The 23,735-nt window shown below is 44.9% G+C and overlaps 1 protein-coding gene across 1 annotated transcript in view; it reads right to left on the bottom strand.

Annotated features, from left to right (window-relative positions):
- SYT7 (synaptotagmin 7) overlaps positions 1 to 23,735 on the bottom strand; it is a 271,832-nt gene that overhangs the window by 42,871 nt on the left and 205,226 nt on the right. The window contains exon 7 of the mRNA XM_066635941.1: positions 9,119 to 9,241. Within this exon, the coding sequence (XP_066492038.1) occupies positions 9,119 to 9,241 (123 nt within the window). The remainder of the gene's footprint in view (positions 1 to 9,118; positions 9,242 to 23,735) is intronic.

Genomic DNA, 23,735 nt, shown 5'->3' with positions numbered 1-23,735 from the left:
GGCATAAGGAGGTGGAACCATCAGGAAGCGAGGAGAAAGAAGTGAGTCAGGAGAAAGAGGGAGGAGGTGGCAAGAAGCAGAATGCCTGAAGAAAACATACACAGAAGAAGAAACTTAAAACTCGCTCATTGCTCTCAGAAATATTATTGCAACGGATGCACAATGAGACAGCTGGTCAGCTACAGAATGACTGACACACAGCAGAGACATAGACCCAGACACTGATGTACAAAGACATACAAGAGAGAACATACACTACCTGCCTGGTCCAAGAAAAAATGCTGTATTTAGTGCCCATCCATAAACCAGTCCTATTCCTTGTTACATTGACTATCGGTACAAGCATGACAGCCTGGGAAAAATGCTCCTTTCCAGACCCAGTCAAACTGTTCTTGAAAAATGTTGAGCCCAGAAACGCCAATAGAATGTACTTTGTTTTAAGCATGAAATTCAGCATAGAGGGATGCAGAGGGAATAGCTTGAACTGCTGGTAAGCTGCTGTGCAAATATCTGCTATTTGGGCTCAGAAACCTGCTCTTTCAAGACAGCATTGTGTAAATTCCATACCCAGGTGATGGTTCGCATAACGTATGATGGTCCATATGCACAATCTCCTTAGTAAAACGGATCAATCGAGTCAGGAAAAATGGGTCAATATGGGAAGGGGTAGAAATTTCCTCCACTGCCCACAGGAAGGAACAGGAAGTAGAAAACTCTATTGCACCTCATTCTTACCAGGGCTGTTGGGTTTTATTGGAGAGAGTTTGGTTCTAATTTCCGCTCAGCCACAAAGCTCATGGTATGCCCCTGGAACAATCACTATCAAGCCTACCACACAAGATATTACGAAAATAAAGTTTTTGAAAGAACGTGATAGATTGCTAAGTACTGTACAGACATCAGATAGTAAGAATTGCTAGCTACCTAAAGAAGGATATACAGGGTTCCTGTATAGGGGGGAAACCCTTTTCACACATTATGTTGAATTCATGGTGTGAAACAGTAGGGTCATATGCACTGTTCTTGCTCTTGGTTTCCATGTGTTCATTTGACTGTTTGCATATACCTGTCTTCATTTGCTTGTTCAGCTGTATATGCAGGGCATTTTGCTGCAACCAGAAACCCTGAAAAGTAAGATTTCTAATCGCAAGAAGAGGGTTGTGTGCTTATGCAGTACATTCTATGCAGGCAGTCAAAAGCATGGAAGAAGGGAATGCAGGAAGCGCACATGATCCATACGTTCAGTATAATGTGTCAAAAGAATTAATAAATATCCAGCAGAATTAATAAACATCCAGCTTAGCTGTAGAGCTAAGTCGATCATTCTGCAACCCATTCTTGAATGAGGCTAAGGTCTATCATTTCCGGTCAGTTAATGGGGAATAGGGTCAAGTTTAAGTCTCAGTCAGTTGTACTTCACTCACAGAAGTTTTCTGCACAATGTGCACAAGAAATGTAAGATACATACACAGACAAATAGGTCAAAAACAGACAAATATTATCAAAGAAATGCTGGCTAAAGAACAAAGAAACCCAAGACATTGATCAGGTAGAGATATCTCTTGACTGTTCATGAAGTGTCAGATGCTGTGATAACCATAAAGAGACAGACCAGTATGTGACAATGAACTGAGGCATTGGTACACCACATGCACAGGTCCAGGTACACCTCAGACACAGCTCTCAGCATTTGGATACATACCAAGAAACAGAGCAATACAAACAAGATCATCAACATAGGTAGCTTCAGGCTCCCCAGACATATGCACAGAGACATACCAAGGCACACACATAAACACTCAGGTTACACTCCAAGGCAGACTGACACATGCAAAGATCCATATGTGCTGGTATGCCCTGAGAATCAGGCTGGCACATGCATGCACAGACAAAGGAGCCTGGAATAGCTGAAGACGAAAAACTAGGTTAAAAATAAAGCGAGAAAAAGAGAGAGAGAGAGAAAGAGATTGACTGTCAAAAGGTATGACAAATCCAGAGTTATTTTTGCAACCCCTGAGTACTGGATCAGCTGCAATGCTGTCTGGGAGTTGGTTAGAGCTGTAGAAGTCACAGGACAGGCAGAGAGAGGAGAGAGAGAGAGAGAGAGAGAGAGAGAGAGAGAGAGAGATTGAAAGGAAGAATATCTTTGCTCACAGGGACTGCAAGCTGCCTCCTGAGGGAAGGGAAATGGGATGGGAGGTAAACATTATGGAAGGAGAGAAACACACACTCTCACACACATGTACACGCACACATACAAACACAGATAAGTAAGGAAGAAGCAGCCATCACACCCACAAAACAAGGCACTGGACTGGAGTTGCCAAGGCTGACAATGGGGGAAAAGGTCAGACTGCAACTGTAGTAGCAAGGCTAGAAGGAAGAAGAAGAAATAATGCAAGGTGGAGGAGATAATACATTGCAATATGGGATGGGAGATCATCATGTGATCACTGCAAACAGGAGTGCTGGGAAGGGGAGAGACTCAGGTAAGAAGGGTTTGAATGCAACCATAACTACCCAGCAAGCCCCCAGGAGACCACCCAGCAGCCACAACTTCATGACCATCAACATTCCATAGCCAGGCAGGCAGAGAATAGGAAAAGGAAGGAGGGAACAGTGTGGAGGAGAGAATTGAGGAGGCACAAAAGAAACAGAGATGGTGTGATGAGTGTGTAGAGGAAGCAGGGGAGAAGAGTGCAGAGGAATCAATTAGAGACATATTGTATTTTCATTAAGAAGGTGGGAAAGGAAACAGGCTGAGGTATGTAGGACTTTAGAGGTGAAGACTAATTCATACCGTATCCTGAGGCTTGTATTAGTTGCTCAAGAACCTGCAGTTCCATCTCATGAGGCTCAGTAATGCAATCTCAAGGGGCTAATCTGATCATATAGCTCCTTCCCATACAGTCTCTGGATTGGGTGGGGGGTGGTGGCAGTGGTGTGGAAAGGAATGAGGTGATCGGTGCAGCTTGACATGATCTGAGCAGGATGTTCCCCAGGAGGAAATGGAACTACAAAAAGATGGGAGAAGGGATTTTCCTCCATCTACCAAGCCATCTCAAAAATATATAAACTGAGCCTCACAGGGAAATAAGAAAAGGAGAAAGCCAAGTGATAATAAGGCTTTCTGACTCAGTTGGCTTACTGCATCGTACTGTGAACCCAGAGGGCAGTGAGAGATGCTGAGCTTCTGAGATGCAGAAAAATGAACAGACCATATTTCCTATCCCCCAGAATTCTGCTGAACCAAGCATTTGGTAGGCTGGAGAAACATATCCTCTCTGTCTAGGCTCTGGCACCACACTATCTCCCTTGGTTTGCTTTTATGGGTGATGGGGTTTCTGTGTTTCTATTAGGACATGTTCCAAACACATTTTCATTGTGCCTTCCCCTAGAGATGATGCCAGAAGAACACTTCCTCACTGGCTAGTTGCTGTTGTAGCCAAAGGTCAATTCACATGACCATACAGGTATGGTGTTGGTAATGTGAAAATGTTTTGGTAATGGTTGTTGATAATGTGAAGAAGGCATGTAACTGCCAGAGCAATCCTATCCATGGGATACAATGGTGGATCTCATAATATCTTGTGGTCCATTGTTGCCTTGGTCTGCTGGCCATTCTGCAGCTCGGTAGTGACAACACAACAGCCAGGAAGCCTTGTATTGATATGGTGGTAGCTTGCAGAATCTCCACCCGTTATATAGGAATACAAAACTGAGGGTCAGAAAAGTTTTTCCCAAACTTTATGGTGCTTTGATATGAATTTGGGGTGCCGATTCCAAAAATGGCATCCGTTTTGTCCTATTATGTCTAGTTTTGGAGATATAGTATAGCCTCCTTAGTGAATGGTTCAAGCAGCTCCCTCATGAGGAAGCCATGGTGTAGGCTTCCTCATGAGGAAGCTGCTTGAACCATTCACTAAAGAGGCTATACTATATCCCCAAAACTAGACATAATAGGACAAAACGGATGCTATTTTTTGAATCTGCACCCCAAATATACTTAGGAATTGGTGTAATGTTTTAAGGAAGCAAAATGTGTCTTGGCCTGTGATCGGTAAACTGGCAGCAAAGATGACTGAATGGGATTGGATATGGCAGGGGGTGGGAGCATCTTGGAGGCAGCTGCACATGTCAGATTTGATCCTCCTTTCCTGGCCTGGACCTGTCCCCAAAAGATCATCAGACATATGCAAGCCAAAGAGCTGGCATAGGTCTGAGGAAATACTGGGGGACCAGACATTCTACAGAGAGGTAAGTGAAAATGTTCGTACCTCTCCTGGGCTGCCTGGTCCCCAATTGGCCTACAGCATCCAATGCACACTGCATTGTTGGTGCTGCATGCTCTTGGTCAGCCATGCTTCACTATGTGTCCAGCCTAGGACCAGTCCAAGCATGAGGGCAAGTGAACCAGTTCCTTCAAGTGGTGAGATAAGAGATGCAGTGACTTGGCAAGTGTGCCCTGCAGTTCATGCATCTCCTCCATCTCTCTCAGCTCATTGCCCACCCAGTGTTTCGTTCTGTGCTCCAAATGATTTCTCGCTTGCTGTGAGCCAGAGCAACTTCTTTGTCCAGTGCTGCTGCCATAGAAGCAGGATTGGAGGAGAATGCAGGGGGATGCTGCAACCTCATCCAATTGCTCCCCTTTCAGGGGATTGCTCCACTGTTGACTCCTTCTTTCCTGCAAAAAGCCTGGCCCCCTGGATGCTCACCTTGCCCTCTTTCTCAACTGAGGCCAGTCTCACTGAGAGAGAGAGAGAGAGAGCGAGAGCGAGAGCGATTGCCTAGCCCCAGCAGCACCTGCTTCCTTCTTTCTCTACTTTGGGCTTCTCCAGGAAGTGTATGGAGAAGGAAAGGGGAGGTGTTACCTTAGAGAGTCTCCAGGAATACAGGCCAGTACCTCTCCAATCCTCCATACAGCTTCTTTTCTGCCTGCTGTCTGACCTTTTCAAAGTGGGGTGAGGTGGAGGAGGACAATGATGAAGGTATGTGATAGTATGTGGAGGGGGATTAGAAAGAAGGCAGGGTGCTTCAATGTGTGTGTGGGGGGGGGGGCGTTTGGCTGTCTCAGACAGTAGGCTGGATTGTCCTGATCCAGCCCACCCAATGAACAATGGGATGCACAATTGTTGCCCCATTACACAACTTGCCATTCCCCCCCCCCCCCCGCTTTGTGGTGATGTTGTACATGTGGTTGAATTGTGAGCTGGATGTTTAGTAAAAGCAACCACAAGGGCAAGTGCTAATATGTTATTGTGTTTATATATTCGATTTGATTATACAGTATATTGTTTTCTGATGTATTGCGTAATCTACCTTGGGGTCCAAGAATGAAAGGCAATCTAAAAATTTTTGAAAATAGCTGAATGAAATATGGACAGATACAACTCAACTCACATTCAACACACATCTAGGGTTTTGTGCCCATGCAGACACAGCTCAGAGAGATGGCCCCAAAAGATGCATTTGGGTGAGTCTGAGAATGTGTTCTGGTACCATAGATTTTAAATCTCATTCTTTCTGCTTAACAGCAATGACAAATTATTCCTCCTGCTAATATGGCACCTTATTTCTAGTAGCATGGTAAAAGACATCTGAATAAGGGTGGATCTGCTACCTGGGATCCATGTCATAGCCACGTAAAAATTTATCATGTGGTGCCTTTAACCAAGCAGTGAGGGCAGTTCGCTCAGTAGCTGCAGTGGATGGTAGTAAAACTGGACTTATAGTGTGGTTGGAAGTTAAAGATGGGCACCTCCATATGGTTACTGGTACCATATGGAAAACTTTTAAGTGACTGCTGCACTGCTCATGATTGTCTGACCCAAGGATGAATTAAGGTCATTGCCTTTTCACCTGATGCTAGCAAAATACTGTGGGTTCCGTTTCTATTTGTGATGTTGGGATTGTGAAGCCTGCCTCAACAGACTGCTTGAATCGTGCAAAATCCAAGACATCCAGACTAGATATTCTCAAGGAATGATTCTCGGGTTATACGCATATTAGGCATACTCTTATATCAAATGGCTGTGTGATTAATGCATAGATACATGTATAAATTACCTGATGCAAGGACTAGCTCTCCACTTTGTGTCATGTCTATAATGTACTGTATACTAATGAGGTCATTCGTAGAGAAACTTTCAGACTCAAGTATGAATCTTCATGTACAAAAAAAGCATTAGGAATGAGTCGTGAGTTTCCTCTCTCATGGCAAATGTCTCCAAATATCTGCATGCAAGTTATAAGATGCCTGATAGTCAGAGGAGGCAATCTGCATTTTTGCTGAAAGTATGCAAATACCAAGATGGGAAAAGAATCAAAACAAACAAGCCCCTTTTGCTTAATGCAAAATGGGTTCATTCAGGGGTGGTGCCACGGGTGGGGGGGGGTGCTCTGCAAGGCACATGCAGGGGTCCCATGGATGGGCCCACTGGGGACCATCCAGGGCAATATGCCCTTTTTGGGAGCTGTTGAACCACTTGCAGCAGTACTTGAAAGCTCCTTTGAAAATCTAAGGTTGTGTTTTGACAATAGATTTTCAAATGATCCTTTAGGTGCCTTTGCATGGCAGCTCCCAAAGGGGGTTGCTCCTCGGAGCCTTCTGCAGAGGGCCTCTGATACCAACTCTTCTGGCACCTGGGAAGGGAGAGAGGAAGAAGAAACTACACACACTGTTCCTCCTTCCTTCCCTCCCTGGACAAACATTTGCCACACTAGGATGCTACCAGCTTACTCTGTTCTGTCTTAGAATGATGGGTATAATTAATAAACACAGTAAAGTAGGTGTTCTTATTAGGTATCTAAGAACATAAGATGAGCCCTGCTGGATCAGACCATAGACTGATCAAGTCCAGCTTCCTGTGTCTCACAGTGACCCACCAAATGCTTCAGAAAGCACACAAGACAACAAGAGACCTGCATCCTGATGCCCTCCCTTGCATCTGAGTGCAACAACAGGGTGCACTGTTACAGAGCTAGGATTTGGGTGGCCTGATGTAGAGAAGCTTCCCAGATGGAGGGTGTATGTAATGGACATGTGTCAGTAAATGATACTCCTTCTTCCACTGAACCGTGATGGCCTGAGGGGTTCCCTGAATCCTCCTGCTACTACTTAAAACTGCAGGCTGGAAAGGCAAAGATAAACTGTGCACTTCGGTGACCAAATGGGACATGCTAAAATAAGTAGTGAAATATAGCCACAGCAAGTTAAAAATAGTCACCAGGCGAGAATGGAACCAGTTAAAATGGTAACAGTTAATTAATGCACTGATCATGTGAAATCTCCTCCTTCATACCTCTTTGCCTGCAGAGCTGGAATTTAACACATGTGAAATTCACTGAGGCTTTTGCCTCTAGCTAGGCAATTCTTTTCTCAGAGCCAATTTTTTGAGTTATATAACATGACCTGTTAGATAGCATTAGAAAAGTGGGGAGAAAGAACAAAACACTATCTTTGCCCTATAATCAGCAACCTACATTCAGTGTTGCTCAGAATAGGAAGCAGTGGCATGACTATTGCAATTTCAGTAGAAGGTTGTGGCTTAGGATAGGTTGTGACCACCTTATGATAATAAGTCATCCTAATGCTCACTTTGATGCCTGGTTGTAGAACCAGGTCCTCATGGTCTTGTTTAGCACCAATGGCATACTGGCAGATATGCAGCTAGGGTTGGCATCTTCTGTTATTATCAGGCATGTCTACAATGTTTGTACATTATGAACCCGAGTTTCGATTGCTGCAGGGTTCACACTACCTGACTCTGGGATTCTTTTGAAATTGCACAGTCTTTTTATACATCCATGAGAAAGACTTGCTGAGGTTGGCCTTCTTAAAGATGGGATTGTTGCAAAGAATTTGCCTTTGCATTGGACTGAAGGATACCACCTCATGAAATCTAATCTCACATGTGAGATGAGGAAATTTCAAGAGCGTATTCTATGTGCCACTGTCAGAGACCATGTTTGCTGAGATTGTTTGCAATTGGATAGATGTTATTTACTTCTTTCTAATGTGCAGATCCCAGTGAGATCAAATGTTTTCACATATGAGTAGCAGTTGAGTAATATCCATGCTCCCCATGTCTGTATGACGTATCTTCTTGCTGACTAGAACTAATTCTGTGGAGAAAAATTGAACTTTTGCCCTTTTTAGTCACCAGTGGGTGAGACACTGACAAAGTTGAAAACATGGTCAGGGAAACCATTCTCAAGCTCAGTACTGAACCCAGCATTGTAGTAAATATACATGCACAGGCACTAGAGTTTAAGATGTCTTAGCATACTTGGCATCAAGGACAGTCAGGCACACCTGCGCAGTTGAGCACACTCAACCAACCTTGAAAATATGTTGGGTCATTGAACTCTGTGCCTGTGAGCAGCAGAATGCTATGAAGGAGAATCTTATCTAGGAATGTGTTTGTGGATAAGCTAGAACTAGCTAGTAGGCAGCTAGTATGAAGCATCCTTGTGGAAATTTCCCAACTACGTAACCTTATATCATGTGTTTTGAGACTTAATAAAAAGCTGGGTCAGAAGCCGGGAGAGTGCACTTCACTTCTCCCTTGATTTCATTCTTGCTCCTGCTTCCAGCACTTTCAACCTCTCTGAAACCTGTGTCTGTTGTCTAATACTTGCTATGGCTTCTCTGCCACACCAACGCAGCCTCTCAAGCTGCTCCTCAAGTAGCACCAAAATGCTACACAGCATACAGGATGTTCTTTTTTCTTCCAGTCCTATGGGAAATATTTATAGTAAAGCATATAGTCCCCACATATTATACACATTACCAAAGCTGGAAATGGGAGGAATGGGAAAGTTGATGGCACTGAAGGGAAAGGCTCAGATGAGGATGTATTCTCACCAGAAAATGCAGATGGGACAGAAATGGTCATTGTGTTCAACTTCCTCTCTGGCAAAGAGGGAATGAGTTTCTAAGTAGGAGAGGAGGGTGTTGCTAGATTGGCTTAAATATGCCACCGGGCCCCAACACTGGGGGCTCCCTGATCTCCTGTACCAATCTTCCACTCTCATAAGGCATGATGGAAACCTCCTCACAAGGTTATCTTCCCTCTTGCTGTTTGCTGCTGCCAAGAGCCCTGTCTCCTACTCATACCTCTTGTCCCCCTGAGTGTTCTGGTTCTGCTGGTTCCCAGTGGTTTGTAGATCAGGTATATTGGCAAAGTCGTCCTGTTCTGAGAGACCCAAAACAAGGGATAACACCACCATACGGCCTTCCCTGTCCAGAGCCGATCCAACCAGGGGAACGATGAAACCCCAGGTTCAGTAAGCAGAATGCAGATGAAGAAGACAGACAGGAAAGAGAAAGAGAACAAAGCATAAGAAACAGAGCTGGCAAGAAAACAGTATTGCAGAACCACAATTAAAATAGAATTGAATATATAGTATAACGTCTGTACAAAACACATATTAAATGCTCAGGCTTCCTTCAGAGGCTAAAGAAAACAGAAAGTAGGTATTTCACAAGGGAAGCTGCATAACACTGTATCCATGGAATTTCTTAAGGGGCAAACATTTTGGAGGGAGAAAATGGGCCGGGGTTTGGAGATCCCTGCAATAACTGATGTTAGCCGATGACGTTCATCTTTTGGAACTGTAATAAGAACTGCTGGTAAAGCTGATTTGAAGAGGCAGTGTTGCACAACTAACTTCACATTTTGCCAATGTAGGTTCGCTAGATAAATGGTACAGAGATTGACCAAAGGTTCAAAGTAGATGGCTTTGCAGCAGGAGATTCTTAGTGCAATCCTAACTTGTGCTGGAACGGGGAGGCTAGTAGGCCTGCCCCATGTCTAACGTGAGTTTGGGGCTGAAAGCGGCTCAGCTTGGGGCAAGGGGATTGGGAATGGGTCTACTTAGATCTGTGCCATCTAAAGAGCTGCTCGGGAACATGGTCAGGATCCGGTACAAGTGCCAGGCCTTGGCCCCATTCCCCGCTCTCCGGCCACCTGCCCGCGGGCCTGCCCACCACCTGCCCTCCCTGGCCCATAATGCCTTCTCCCCACCCTCCCCATGCCCCTCCGCCTCCTGTGCTGGCTGAGCTCGGCTGGCACAAACCTACCTTCCTCTGTTGGTGTGCTGGATGCAGTCTCTGTGGGCCATGCATGTCCTTGCGCCGGCCCTGCTGACACTAGAGGAGGTGTAATTGTGCTTTATGGCACGTTTTTGATCTTTCCGGGCCGGTGCAAGGGACTTCACTGACCCAGCACACTCTTAGGATTGTGCTCTACATGAGTTATGTGAAAGGAGAGGTGGTGATTGATAGATATACATTATTGTGGATAATTGGTACCAGATGAGAGTAGCTATAGAAAGCAATGCATACAAAACAATGCAAAGCAGGGTTTTTTTGGCAGCTAGATGCATCCTAAATGGTGTTTAAATTCTGTATTGCAAGCAACACGCTAACTGGGCTGGGTCATTATACGGGGGACCCCCGTATCCACAGATTCACTTATCTGTGGATTGGGTCCGCAGGGACCCTGGTGTGTGCCTCTGATACAAATCCACTTTGGAGACGATGGGAGTTCTGCTTCCTTCGCCTCCAGAGGCTCCTCTAAGCCCAGCAGAAGTTGCAGATGTCCCTCTCTGAGGACTTCTCTGGGCCTCCTAATGCCTTACAAGGCATTAAAAACATCATTTCCGGTTTTTTTGAAAAACCGCAATTGATGTTTTTTTGCCTCTAAGGCTCAGTCTGAGCCCGGCATGGATGGATTTCCATGGCCTCTGCTGGGTTCACAGGACCCTCCAAAGGAGGGTGGGAGTAGGCGTCCCTTTGTATCTGTGGATTCAGGTATCCACGGGGGGTTCTGGAACAGAACCCCTGCAGATACGGGGACATGCCTGTATATATAAATTGGCACTAACTATGGCTATAACTTTTGGTTTAGGGATTATCAGTTAGAATTCTATATTATCCTATATATCCTGAGGTACAGAAGGAAAAACATACTAATGTTCCTGGATGAATTAAACCTGCTATTAACAAATCCAAAGCATGCTAAATGATGCCATGGCAGTGTGAAATCCCACCTACAAGGCACAGGTGGTCACTGTCAAACACGGGCCTCATAAGATAGTGTTAGCTCTAATTGCAAACTCACCTCTGCTGAGGATTTGAGGGATATTTAGCTCTGAGCAAAGCAGCTTTTTGGCCTTTGTTTGGCAGGCAGCCGTGCTATGTGCCCCAGGCTGTTGAGTATGGTGCAAACAGCAAACAGTGCTGTGACCCCAGTTCAACTGTTGTGCCTCTCCCAATGAAGTGTGATACACCCGCTCTCTGACATGCAGACACCGCTACTCATCACGCCTTGTGAAACCTCTCGCATCTCTGAATTCAGTATGGTTCGGTGCACTTGTCTGACTGGAAAAGGTGCTGGGGAAAGCTCTGGGCAGGGACTCTGTGTAATTAGATTTGAAACTGTTGAGCTGCATCTATGGGAGATCAGATAAGCATGATGTCTGAAGAATGAGAGGGGGCAAGAAATAGCAGGAACAGAGGCAGGCCAAATAGCATGATGCAACCAAACAAATCAGGGGAGAACCACCACCATCTACTCTATCCTCTCTAAGATGGAAGGCTGTCCAATAAATAGATCATAATACAGTCCCTTCGATATCTATCAGGCAGGGAGCAAAGCTTCATTATTAGCTGACGCTTGCTATGTTCTGGCTCATATTTTGAAGCTGGCTTACCGTCTGACCTTGGACAAAGACTGAGTCTATCTGTACCTCATTTGGTTTGCCTCATCTGCAAACAGGAGGATTCTGTGGCAGCTTCTGTGCTGGAAGAAGTAACCCATGGAGGCAGCCAAAATGTGGGAAAGCAGGAGCGGTACTTAAGAACGAACCTTGTTCAGATGAGCTAGCGTGCCCTAGAAGTTGACTATTCTGCTCCTCTCTCTCCCTCTTTTCTCATTGCTTCCTCTCTACTCCCTCTCATTCTTGCTGTTAAATTAAAGCCCTATATGATTAGTAAACTAAAGTTAATACATGAAGGGTGCAATCGAGGCCGGCAGTTAGGCCCTGCGCCATCACAGATCCCAGGGAAGGTGAGTTGGCATCAGCTGAGCTTGGCCGATGCACGGGTCTGGGGAGGAGGTGGGAGGGAGGCGTTTCAGGGCAGGGGGAGGGCAGGTAGCAGGCATTCCTAGGGGCAGGCAGGGAGAGGGGGGCAGGGCCTGGATCCAGTGGTTATGCCAGATCCTATATTTCAAGACACATTTCAAATTCTGAAGAGTTCTAATCAACTTGGGTTTGTTCATTAGAACAAATGAATGCAAATAAAATGTCTGCTATGGCACAGCAAAGTATTAAGTTGGGACATACTGTAGACCTAGTTTCAAATTCATGCTCAGTCATGGAGCTTACTGGATAAGTTTTATCCTAACATCTGGGGCTGTTACACAAATAGAAGGAAATATTTCAACAATTTAGCATATCTGGGTGGGAAGATCATGACTGTGTTAAAGGATTAAAATCCATGTTGTTAAAAAGTCCAATGTTTCATTCTGTAACTTTTTCAGAACTTTGTCAGGGAAATAGCCTGAAATATCCTGCCATAAACGTTTAGGGTGCATGTAACAGAAATATATATATATATATATATATATATATATATATATATATATATATATATATATATATATATATAAAACTTGTATATAGAGAGTATATATACCCTATAGCTTGCTGTTCTGCTGTTTGTAAGGTGCTGGGAGAGTGAACAAGATGGAAAGGTCAAACCACACAGTGAAGTGGTTAGTCTTAGACCAGTGAGATCAGGGTTTACAACATCTCTGCTCAGCCATAAAGCTCAGAGGGTAACCTTGGGCCAGGAGCTCTCTCTCATCCTAACCTGTTTCACAGTACTGTTGTGATAATCTGAGTTTTCCAATTGTTATACAACATAGTCCTTCTCTTTGGTATCTAGAACACTCTGTAGAATTCTGGATAGACAGAGGAGTCATGTTGCTACAAAAAGGAAGTGAGGTAAATCAATGCAAATGAAACTGAGAGTAAGGACTGGTTTTGCTGAGATAACCTGATTCCTGATTTTTCAAAAGGATTGAGCATGATCTGTAGCAGTTTCTACAGGGAGCTGAAGATGGCTAACCTTTCTGAAAATAAGAACATGCAGTTTTATTAAATGTACACCTCATCACACATACACCACTGGCATGCCACACTCTGGTCTGTTTTTTTTGTTTTTGTTTTACTTTTCTTTCACTGTAATCTCAATGGAATGTGTTGGAATGTGAAGATTCATCAGAGCCTTCCTCAATACAAGCATTGTGCAAGATCATCTTCAAGTTTTGTCCAGCAGCCTATAAATCTATTTGTTTCTGCTGCAGCAGCTTATGTTTATTGGCTGTTCCTGGAATCCTGACACTGTAAACTCATATCTAGGGGAACTACCTTCCTGCACTGGTTGAGCAACAAAATGACTTATTTTTGGGTATGTTACATGACACTGCCCAAATCTTCAAATGGATATGAACTATTTAAAAACCGCTGACCTATGATTTCACCTTTATAAAGGTCCTGAAATTGTACATTGAGTTTGAGTCCATCAGTATGGTACTGACAGGCTTGAGTGTATGAAGTTGTGGGAAAAAATTGTATTGATCACTGTGAATGCTTAGAGAGGGATTCATTGGAGTGCTTTTCCAAAAAGTTAGAGGTTGTGGCTTGGTTGCCCACTTCCTTTGGCAAACTTTGTAGTGTGTGTCACAGATTCAGGGATTAATCTAGTCAACTAGGGCCCACATCTACAGCAGTGTGTCCAATTCTGGTCACCACATCTCAAAAAGGGTATAGTGGAACTGGAAAAAATGCAGAAGAGAACAACCAGAATGATTAGTGGGCTAGGGCACTTATGAAGAAAGTCTACAGTCTTTGGGGTTCTTCAGTCTGGAAAGAAGGCACCTGAGGAGGACATGATTGACAGCCCAATCCTACTGGGCTCTAGCGCTGGCGGAACAAGTGTTCCATTAGTGCTGCGGAACCCTAACCCTTCAGTAACCTACCACATATTTAGATTCAGGAAGTGCATGATACCCAATTAGCAGAAACAGGAGTATCTCTGAGTTCCAGGTGGATTTTAAAAATACCTCTTTGCTGCATAATATGCGTATATGAAAGCAGTTCAGAAGCAGCAGCAGCTTTGGCTAGTGAGGAAGCTTCCCATTGACTCTGGGATCACCAAAACAGAGTTGGGAAGGGGATGGGACAGTCCTTCATTTCTGTCAGCTCCAGTAGAACTGACTTTTACAGGGTGGTGAGTAATGCAGACCCATTTCTCTATGTATTGTACTCGGGTTCCACATTTGTGAAACTTGAGAAAGGGGTTCTGGAGGAATGTAGTAGCAGAAAAGTGATGGAAAATTCAAGAGCTGCTCATGTATGTTCAAGTTAATCAATCTGCAATCATGTAAGGAAGGATTGTGCTTCCTTACCCTTTACTTTTTGCAGTTAAAGTTGTCTTTCCTTAACCCCTTTTCCTTCTGTGTTTGTTTTAGATTGTAAGTTTGTGGGTAGAGTTCTGTCATTACTTTTATATTTGTGCAGTGCCTAGGCACTTCAAAAAACTGACAACTATTATTGCAGAAGCATTGGATCCCACATCCATCCAAGTACATTCCTCCCTAATGAGTTACACAGTCAGAAATACCAGGTGGTACAGTCCTCCTGGAACTGTACCACTTCAGAATGCACATGGGGGAATCACAGATGTTAGGGTTTCCCCTCATCACAAACACCTTGCATGCAGAAAGTCATCATGTCAGAGAGAAGGCTAGGCTAGAGCCCTTCTCCCTAAATGCAATTTTGACATAAGGAAGCTTTCAAACATGAGAGGTCTCTCTAAATTCTAATGTGAGTCTAGTACTGTTGTACCATGTAGATGCGGAGGAAAAAGAAAGAGAGAATACTGCCATGACTGCCAACAGTGTCTCTAGCATACTGAGAACGCTTCTCTTTGCAAAACCCTCACCAAGTGTGTGTCTTGGCTTCAGAATAAAGCCCAACAATTGTTCACAGATCACCTCACTGACCTCAGCAAAAGCTGTGCAGATGAAGGAAACATCTGCTATAAATAGCTCTAACCATGTTTTGTAGGCACTGTTTGCTATCAGCTGCCATGCCGTCATTTTACCTTCTGTTCTACAAGGACAACAGTCAGATTCATGTGGTAGTGTCACTGAGTTAGCTGCACGTCTAGCAGGTGGTGTGATATGTGCAGAACAGTACAGCAGTCTCTCTTATTGAGATCCTTATTCTGTGGGAGTACCATCCTTTCCCATCTACACTGAACCAACTGATAAGTTTCACTCATGCAGGGGAAAGCATGCAGAATTGAAGAATAGAAGGCACCCATTGGCATTAGTTTATTCCTGGCACTGCACTTTGTGCAAATAGTTGCACAAAGAAAAGCTCAAGAACTTACTAGGACAAGGGAAAAAAATAGAGTAAACTTGACCTTCCCTATTCTGGAAAGAAAGAGGCTGGTGCAGACAGAGAAACTTAGGGTCTAATCCTATGCTTCCCTAGTGCCCAGGGCTATAGTAGTGCTGAAATGGCTACTGCTGTATTCTGTGGGGCCAGGGAAGCAGCGCAGGACTGCATCATACTGGGTAAGATGGTGGAATGCCTCATCAAAGATAGGATCTCAAAACACATAGATGAACAGGCCTTGCTGAGGGAGAGTCAGCATGGCTTCTGTAAGGGTAAGTCTTGCCTCACGAACCTTATAGAATTCTTTGAAAAGGTCAACAGGCATGTGGATGTGGGAGAACCCGTGGACATTATATATCTGGACTTTCAGAAGGCATTTGACACGGTCCTTCACCAAAGGCTACTGAAAAAACTCCACAGTCAGGGAATTAGAGACAGGTCCCCTCATGGATTGAGAACTGGTTGGAGGCCAGGAAACAGAGAGTGGGTGTCAATGGGCAATTTTCACAATGGAGAGAGGTGTAAAGCGGTGTGCCCCAAGGATCTGTCCTGGGACCGGTGCTTTTCAACCTCTTCATAAATGACCTGGAGACAGGGTTGAGCAGTGAGGTGGCTATGTTTGCAGACGACACCAAACTTTTCCGAGTGGTGAAGACCAGAAGTGATTGTGAGGAGCTCCAGAAGGATCTCTCCAGACTGGCAGAATGGGCAGCAAAATGGCAGATGCGCTTCAATGTCAGTAAGTGTAAAGTCATGCACATTGGGGCAAAAAATCAAAACTTTAGATATAGGCTGATGGATTCTGAGCTGTCTGTGACAGATCAGGAGAGAGATCTTGGGGTGGTGGTGGACAGGTCGATGAAAGTGTCGACCCAATGTGCGGCAGCAGTGAAGAAGGCCAATTCTATGCTTGGGATCATTAGGAAGGGTATTGAGAACAAAACGGCTAGTATTATAATGCCATTGTATTATATGGTAAGGCCTATGGTAAGGCCACACCTGGAGTATTGTGTCCAGTTCTGGTCGCCGCATCTCAAAAAGGACATAGTGGAAATGGAAAAGGTACAAAAGAGAGCGACTAAGATGATTACGGGGCTGGGGCACCTTCCTTATGAGGAAAGGCTACGGCGTTTGGGCCTCTTCAGCCTAGAAAAGAGACGCCTGAGAGGGGACATGATTGAGACATACAAAATTATGCAGGGGATGGACAGAGTGGATAGGGAGATGCTCTTTACACTCTCGCATAATACCAGAACCAGGGGACATCCACTAAAATTGAGTGTTGGGCGGGTTAGGACAGACAAAAGAAAATATTTCTTTACTCAGCGTGAGGTCGGTCTGTGGAACTCCTTGCCACAGGATGTGGTGCTGGCGTCTAGCCTAGATGCCTTTAAAAGGGGATTGGACAAGTTTCTGGAGGAAAAATCCATTATGGGGTACAAGCCATGATGTGTATGCGCAACCTCCTGATTTTAGAAATGGGTTATGTCAGAATGCCAGATGCAAGGGAGGGCACCAGGATGAGGTCTCTTGTTATCTAGTGTGCTTCCTGGGGCATTTGGTGGGCCGCTGTGAGATACAGGAAGCTGGACTAGATGGGCCTATGGCCTGATCCAGTGAGGCTGTTCTTATGTTAGGACTCCTTGGGGTAAGGGAACAAACACTCCCTTACCATGTGTTGACCTACGGGGGCCCCAATGGTCTGCTTGGATCTGTGCCTGCCTTTGAGCGGGCGCAGAATCAAGGAGACCTGTGTAAGTTTTCCCAGCTTGGGAGGGAGCATCGGATTTGGCAGCAGAGTCTGCTACCATCTCCACCACCCTCCTGGGCCTGGCCACCCTCCCTCCATCCATTCTGTCCCTCCGTGCCTCCCCCTGTCCTGAATAAGCTTACCACTGGCTGGTGAAGCAGCAGCAGTTGTCTTCGCAATGCTGAGACCCAACAATGACTGTTGCCGCCCTCACTGCCAGTCCCACGCTCTCATTCCCAGCACCAGAATGCCTTTCAGCACTCTTTGCAACACCTGGAGCCAGTAGTGGGTATACAGTGCACCAGGCTAGGCTGATAGGTTTGAGCTGTTACTCTGCATAATCTGAGCATATTCAATGACTCTTGCCACTCAACAATCCACAGAGTTACAGCTGCACACAAACACACACTTGTTTAAAAGCTATCACACTTCAGAACACTCCTCTTTGATTATATTCAGTTCTCTGTTTCTAAAATTCCCATCCCTGGCTGATAGGGATATAGCCAAAAGGAGGTTTCTTCACTGAGTATTTAGTACTCACTGAGCTCCAGAAGTTTACAGGGTATGAAACTTCTTTAAAGTCAATCAAAAAAGGCAACAAAGCCTCAACATAGTTTGCATCCAGAGTTGCTAATGATTACAGAGAGAGAGAGAGAGAGAGAGAGAGAGAGAGAGAGAGAGAGAGAGAGAGAGAGAGAGAGAGAGAGAGAGTCTGGATTTCTAGAGAGACATTGTAATGAGTTAGGGCACAATCCAAACTTGTGCTGGAACAGGCAAGCCAGGAGGCTTGAATTGTATCCAGCGCAGGATTGAGACCAGCAGCGGCTTAGCCAGAGGCAAGAGGGAACTATTCCCCTTACCCCTGGGTAAAGGCTGCTGGCCACAATGGGTCTCCTCGAACTTGCACCACCCTCCCCAGGGAAGGAGATTGGGATCCGACATAACTACCAGATCCCAGTCCCATCTCCCTCTCCTCACCCGCCTGCCCCCGGGGCTTCCCATCGCCCTCCCTCCACCCGCCCTTCCCTCCTCCTCCCCTCCCCCCCACACCTACTTTTCTGCTTGCGGCTGAGCGGAAGCCAGCGCGGAGGCATCTGTCAGCCTCTGCAGGCTGGCACTTCTCGGAGCGCCGGCCTGGCTTCCCCTTGAGGAGGCGCAAGTGTGCTTTACGGCACGTTTGCGACCCTCCCAGGCTGGCCCAAGGGACTTGGGCCGGCCAAACTGCAAGTTATGATTGCGCCCTTAGATTAGAACAGGGGTGTCAAACATAAGGCCCGTGGGCCAGATGCAACCCGTGGAAACTCTTTATATGGCCCTCAGGCTCTCCCACCACTACCATCAGCCGCTCTTCGCTGCTGAGCTGTGCTGACATTGCTGAAAGGGCAGCCTGCATAATTGGGGTCTCCCATATCTTGTCATTTGTAGCTAATGAGTTTCTAAGTGAGAAAGATGTATTTATTTCTGGTCATGACCTGCTCAACGATGTCATTCCCTGCTCAATGATATCACTTCCGGCCCTCAGCAAGCATCATGAATGTTATTCGGCCTGCTGTACGAAACACGTTTGACACTCCTGGATTAGAACTTTCTGCTGAGTGAACAGGAAAGGACTTTCAGTTTTATTTTCAACATTATTACAGCAACACTTGGCATTATACAACATGCCTGGCTGTGTAAAAGACAGAGAGAGGGAGGAGAGATAGGAGACAGAAAGATATGAAGAGAGAAGGGGAATGAGTTTGATTTGAAGATCTGAAAGAGTGAGCAAGATAGAGGGTGGGTGAGAGAAAGGTGAGACTGCCTCTTCAACAGTGAATACAGCAACCCAGCTTCGACAGCCTACCACTGAGTCCAGTGGGACTTAAAGGAAGAACTGTATACTGAAACTTGTGTTGAAGAAGCCCTTTTGTTGTCTATAATTTCCCCCAAGTTGCACCATAAGTATGCCAGGTGTTGGACAGCGGATTGTCACAGTGGCATCCGTGGCATTAGAGCCAGGGGGCCACCTAGTACTGAGTGGTGACGGATCATGTGGCATCCCGGTCTCACAAGGTTTTCTGAGTGGTCTGGGATGCCTTGTGAGGCTCTGGAGTACCCAAGTAAGTAAGGGGGGGCACCAGCCTCATGGCGGAGGGTGCCAGCTGGGGGAAGTGTGCACTCTGCAGTTCTGACCCTGGGTGTGACATTGCCCAAGGTTACCACTGGGTTGTCACAGGAGTATCTGTTGCCATATCTGGTGGCTTTGTGATCAAATCTTTTTGGTCAATTATTTTACTTCCAGTCCATGCTATTATTGAGCTTCAAGTACCAGAAAATCCCAAGTTGATTTTATTTTATTATACTGTTGTATTATACTATTACAAAGACTTTGCTATTTCTGTTTCTTCAAGAAGTCTTTTCATTTTCTTGCACACAGCTGTGAAGGCAGCCATCACCATTGATTGGCTTCTTGAGACTGACAGAAAATCAGTGATTGACCAAAGTTTGGGACTTAGTTTTGATGGAAACAGAGACTAATCTCTTTGGGAAAGCAGAGACTAGTGAAGCAAAGTCCAACAAACTACCCTATACACACTTACATGAGAGTCCCATTGAACTTAGTGGGGCTTAGTTCTGAGTAGATATGCACTGTAAACTACCTGGTTATCTTTTGTGACATTTGTAATTCTGCAAGATCTCATGTGAACTAAACACTTTGGTTCCATCCCTGTTATATTTATTGAAGAAACTGGATTATTATCCATGACATGGATTTCATAACTGGCATTCTACCTCTGGAGTTGTACTGTTGATTATAGGATTTGGTTCCTTGCCTCTGTTCTATATACCTCATTCTTTTTTTATACTTTTGCAACACTTAAATATTCTAAAGAAAAAGTGTGGGGAAAAAGCTGTGATCCTTGCTTCAGAGACTGGGTATTTTCATCCACGGAGTCCCCCCACGTTACTTTGAGTCGATGACACAGCCTTGTTATTGCAGCCTCCCACAGGCCCTGGAGGTTAATAAATGCATTTGCATTAAACCGCAAGAAGTGAGGTAAACAAGATGGGAGGGAACCTACCAGAAGTTAATGGATTTTTTTGAGCATGGGCGGCAGGGAGAGTGGGGGAGGGAGGAGAAGTGATGGCACTAAAAAGCAGTGGCTTCTGGAGAAGTAAGAACAATCAGGCTAAACAACTTGTTCTTTTGTGGGTGCTTTTTTCAACCAATTAAGACTGGAATAAGCTAATAATGCTGTGCAAACAGAGAGGTCCATAATCTTCTGGAGGACAAATGAAATTCATCTATAAATCAGAATTTGTGCAAATAAAGAGGCCTTATGAAGTCACATATGAACATCCTTTCGTTTCAAACCCGGGCATAGCTGGTAGTGCTGATATAACTGGCCAGGAAATAAGTCCTGCAAGAAAACGTTGCCTCTCCCCAACTCTTCTGAGTTGGCTCAAGCAGGCCATTTCCCTGTGTTCCGCTTATTGTCTTCCCTTCCAATGGACAGTTCAGCATTCCATGTCTCTTGGGAGCCATGCTTCCTCTCCATCAGGCTGTTTTGTGATTTTCCCCCCTTTACTTTTTCCTTTAATTAACAGGCTTACCTGCTTCTGCATAGTTAGTATGCTGTATCAGAAATTAAATACTTTTCTGTGGGTGGCCCTATTTTGCATATAGACACTCAACTTGCTTGCAATCTGACAGGTAGTCAACCACCTAAATCCACAATGACTATACACACAAGCAGAACCTGCACCAAAACGTTGCATTTCCATAATCTTAATTCCCAAATGGGCTCATCTGAGTAAGTAAGTCCAGATGCACTAAATAAGTTAACTTGCTACAAGGAACATGCTCAGAAAGCAAGAGGCAAAATACTACCTAGAGAGTTACTAGTCAACATGACCTGGTGGAGGATTTCTTTCTGTTTCAAAATACATAGTGATTAAATGATTAGTTAGAATCTGAGCATGAGAAAAGCCACTGTAAGAGAAGTATGGGGGGCACAGCATAATTACAGAACATATAAAGGCCCTTATTAATTTATGAATATCACTGTACTGATAATCACTGTACAGTAGTTTGTGTCTTTTAGCTGAAGATCTTAAAAGCATCTTACATAACTACAAATTAATTAAACATTGCAATTCCTTTTTGGATATTTTTGACTGTTTTAGCTTTGTATAGCGGAGGACAAATTAAAAACAGGTTCTCTATTCCTATCTCAAACTGGACAGCAGTCTAGATTCTCAATCTACTTTCTTCTTTTGCTCAGAAATCTGGCCTATGGTGGACGGGGAGTGATATTTCCCACTCCAGCGCAGTGTCACTTTCTCCACAAATATGCCACACCTAAGCTTCCTGAGTGACCTTGGGCCAGTCACTTTCTCTCAGTCTCACCTACCTCACAGGGTTGTTGTGAGGACAAAAGAAGGGGACCAGCTGTGTACACCACCCTGAGCTCCTTGGAGGAAGAGCGGTATAAAAATGTAAAAAATAAATAAAAATAGAGTACCTAGAATGGCCACAGCACAGCAGCAAGAAGGGGAAATCTGTGGCACAATCCCAAACCACTTTCCAGCACCAACATAACACCAATGCAGCTCCTAGATAAGGAAACAAACATTCCCTTACTTGGAGGAAGACTCCATGAGTGCCCCCCAGCTGCAGAATGCAGCACACATCCCATTGGCACCACTATGCCAGCACTGGAAAGTGGATTAGGATTTGAGTCTGTGTCTAATAAACAATATGTTGAAGCAGTTATTGAGCTAGAGCTCAAAGGGAGGCATCTACCTTGCCTTAACAGGTCCCTCTTCCGACAGGTGCCTTGCACCCCCAGGTGTTCCAGCACATTGTCTAGCACTTCGGCCAACTGCTGCTGAACTTGTTGGTTGCACCAGAATATGCTCAAGTGCCAAGATTCTTCACAGATCTCCTTATGTGGTTGCAGAAAGAGCTGATGCTCTAAAGGTAGAATAGTTGAGGGGGTTGTTTTATACCTTCCCACCTTTTCCACTGCTTCCATGGGTATTGCATAGGTACAACAGCCAAGTTGATTTTGGTGGCACCGCATTAGCTATGCCACTTGTGGTTCCTGGCTCTAGTCTGCATGTTGGTGAAAAGGCACTGGAAACAACCCATTTGGGAAGAACTAAGGCACAGAAGCTACTCTGGGGCCACAGAAGCTCAGATTGACAGCATGGAATCTGAGGGGCACTGGATGAAGAGTTGCGGATTCTTCAATGAGATCCTGTCTTCCAGGAGGGCTTCTACCAATAGGATCTAAATGTTACCTGACATGCTACCTTAATGTGGTACAAAGGAATATAGATCTAAGGAGGGGGTATATCCTGGATATATTTTGGAGTGCCTCCAAGAGGAACTTTCAAAGTTTTTAAGTACTTTAAGTACAAATTCCCTTTGGAGACAGGTACCTGCCCTAAATACTATACTGGGTTGTCTACGCCAATGATCAATTGCCAGCCATGTTCAGGTGCATAAATTCCTAAGGGGGGGGCAGTCTTTCTTAACTCTGCAACAGTTCATTTGTTTCCACTGTGGAATCTGAACAGGGCCCTCATTGCTCTGATGGGATTATATTTGCAACTTGAAGCTACTGATGCTAAAGATAATTTTCCCGGTAGCAGTCTCATCTGCTCATAAAATGTCAGAACTGGGGTCACTGTCAGCTGATCTGTGATGGTGTGTTTTCCATGAGGATAAGGCTGTGCTGTGGCCCAATCCTACCTTCATGCCCAAAGTTAATTCCTTATCTCATAGGATCCAGGAGGTAGTCTTACCATGTTTTTGTCCTAAACCTGTGCGTCAACTGGAAAAGTGATGGTACTGACTGGACGTTCAGAGTACTGCATTTTTACTTAGATTGTTTGGCTTTGCTTTGACAGTCTGAATTCTTGTTTGGGTCTTTTCAAGAGGTTTCCTTGGCTGGAGAGTGTCTATTTCCAATTGGCTATTGCGACTATATAGTTGTGGCCTGTAAAACCTAGGGGAAGGTTCCACTGGTAAGGATCACTGCTCATTCACTTCAGGGAGCTGCATCCTCTTCTGCTTTTGGGAATAATTCTTCCCTGGATGAGATTTGTTGAACAGCTTTGTTGGGCAATCCGTTCATTTGTTGAACATTATCAAATTGGTGGTTACCCCACTGCAGATGCTGCATTTGAGAGAACGTTCTGCAGCACGTTTTGGATGTTTGAGTTAGGGGTTCACCTGTAGACCTGCCCAGGGGCAGCACTGCTCTTACATGCCCTGAAGAGCTTGGAACAGGAATTTGGAATCCCTTGTGGAAATCCTGGGAGAAAGCTGACATTTTTACTGTGAACTTCTTTTGTTCTTCAGGATTCGCCCACCTCTTCTCAGGTGAACTGTTTTTTGTTTTTTCTTTTGTTGCTGCATATTGGCTTGCTCCTTGTTTTCTCCTCACAGGAGATTGACTTTGTTCATGTCTGTTAGGCAGTTGTTCCAGTTTCTTTCTCTTTTTTTCCCCCTGGTTCC

This window comes from Tiliqua scincoides, chromosome 1 (assembly GCF_035046505.1).
Source record: "Tiliqua scincoides isolate rTilSci1 chromosome 1, rTilSci1.hap2, whole genome shotgun sequence".
NCBI classification, from domain to species: Eukaryota; Metazoa; Chordata; class Lepidosauria; order Squamata; family Scincidae; genus Tiliqua; species Tiliqua scincoides.
Note: the sequence above shows the minus strand (reverse complement) of the source record. Positions and strands in the feature narration are given on the sequence as shown.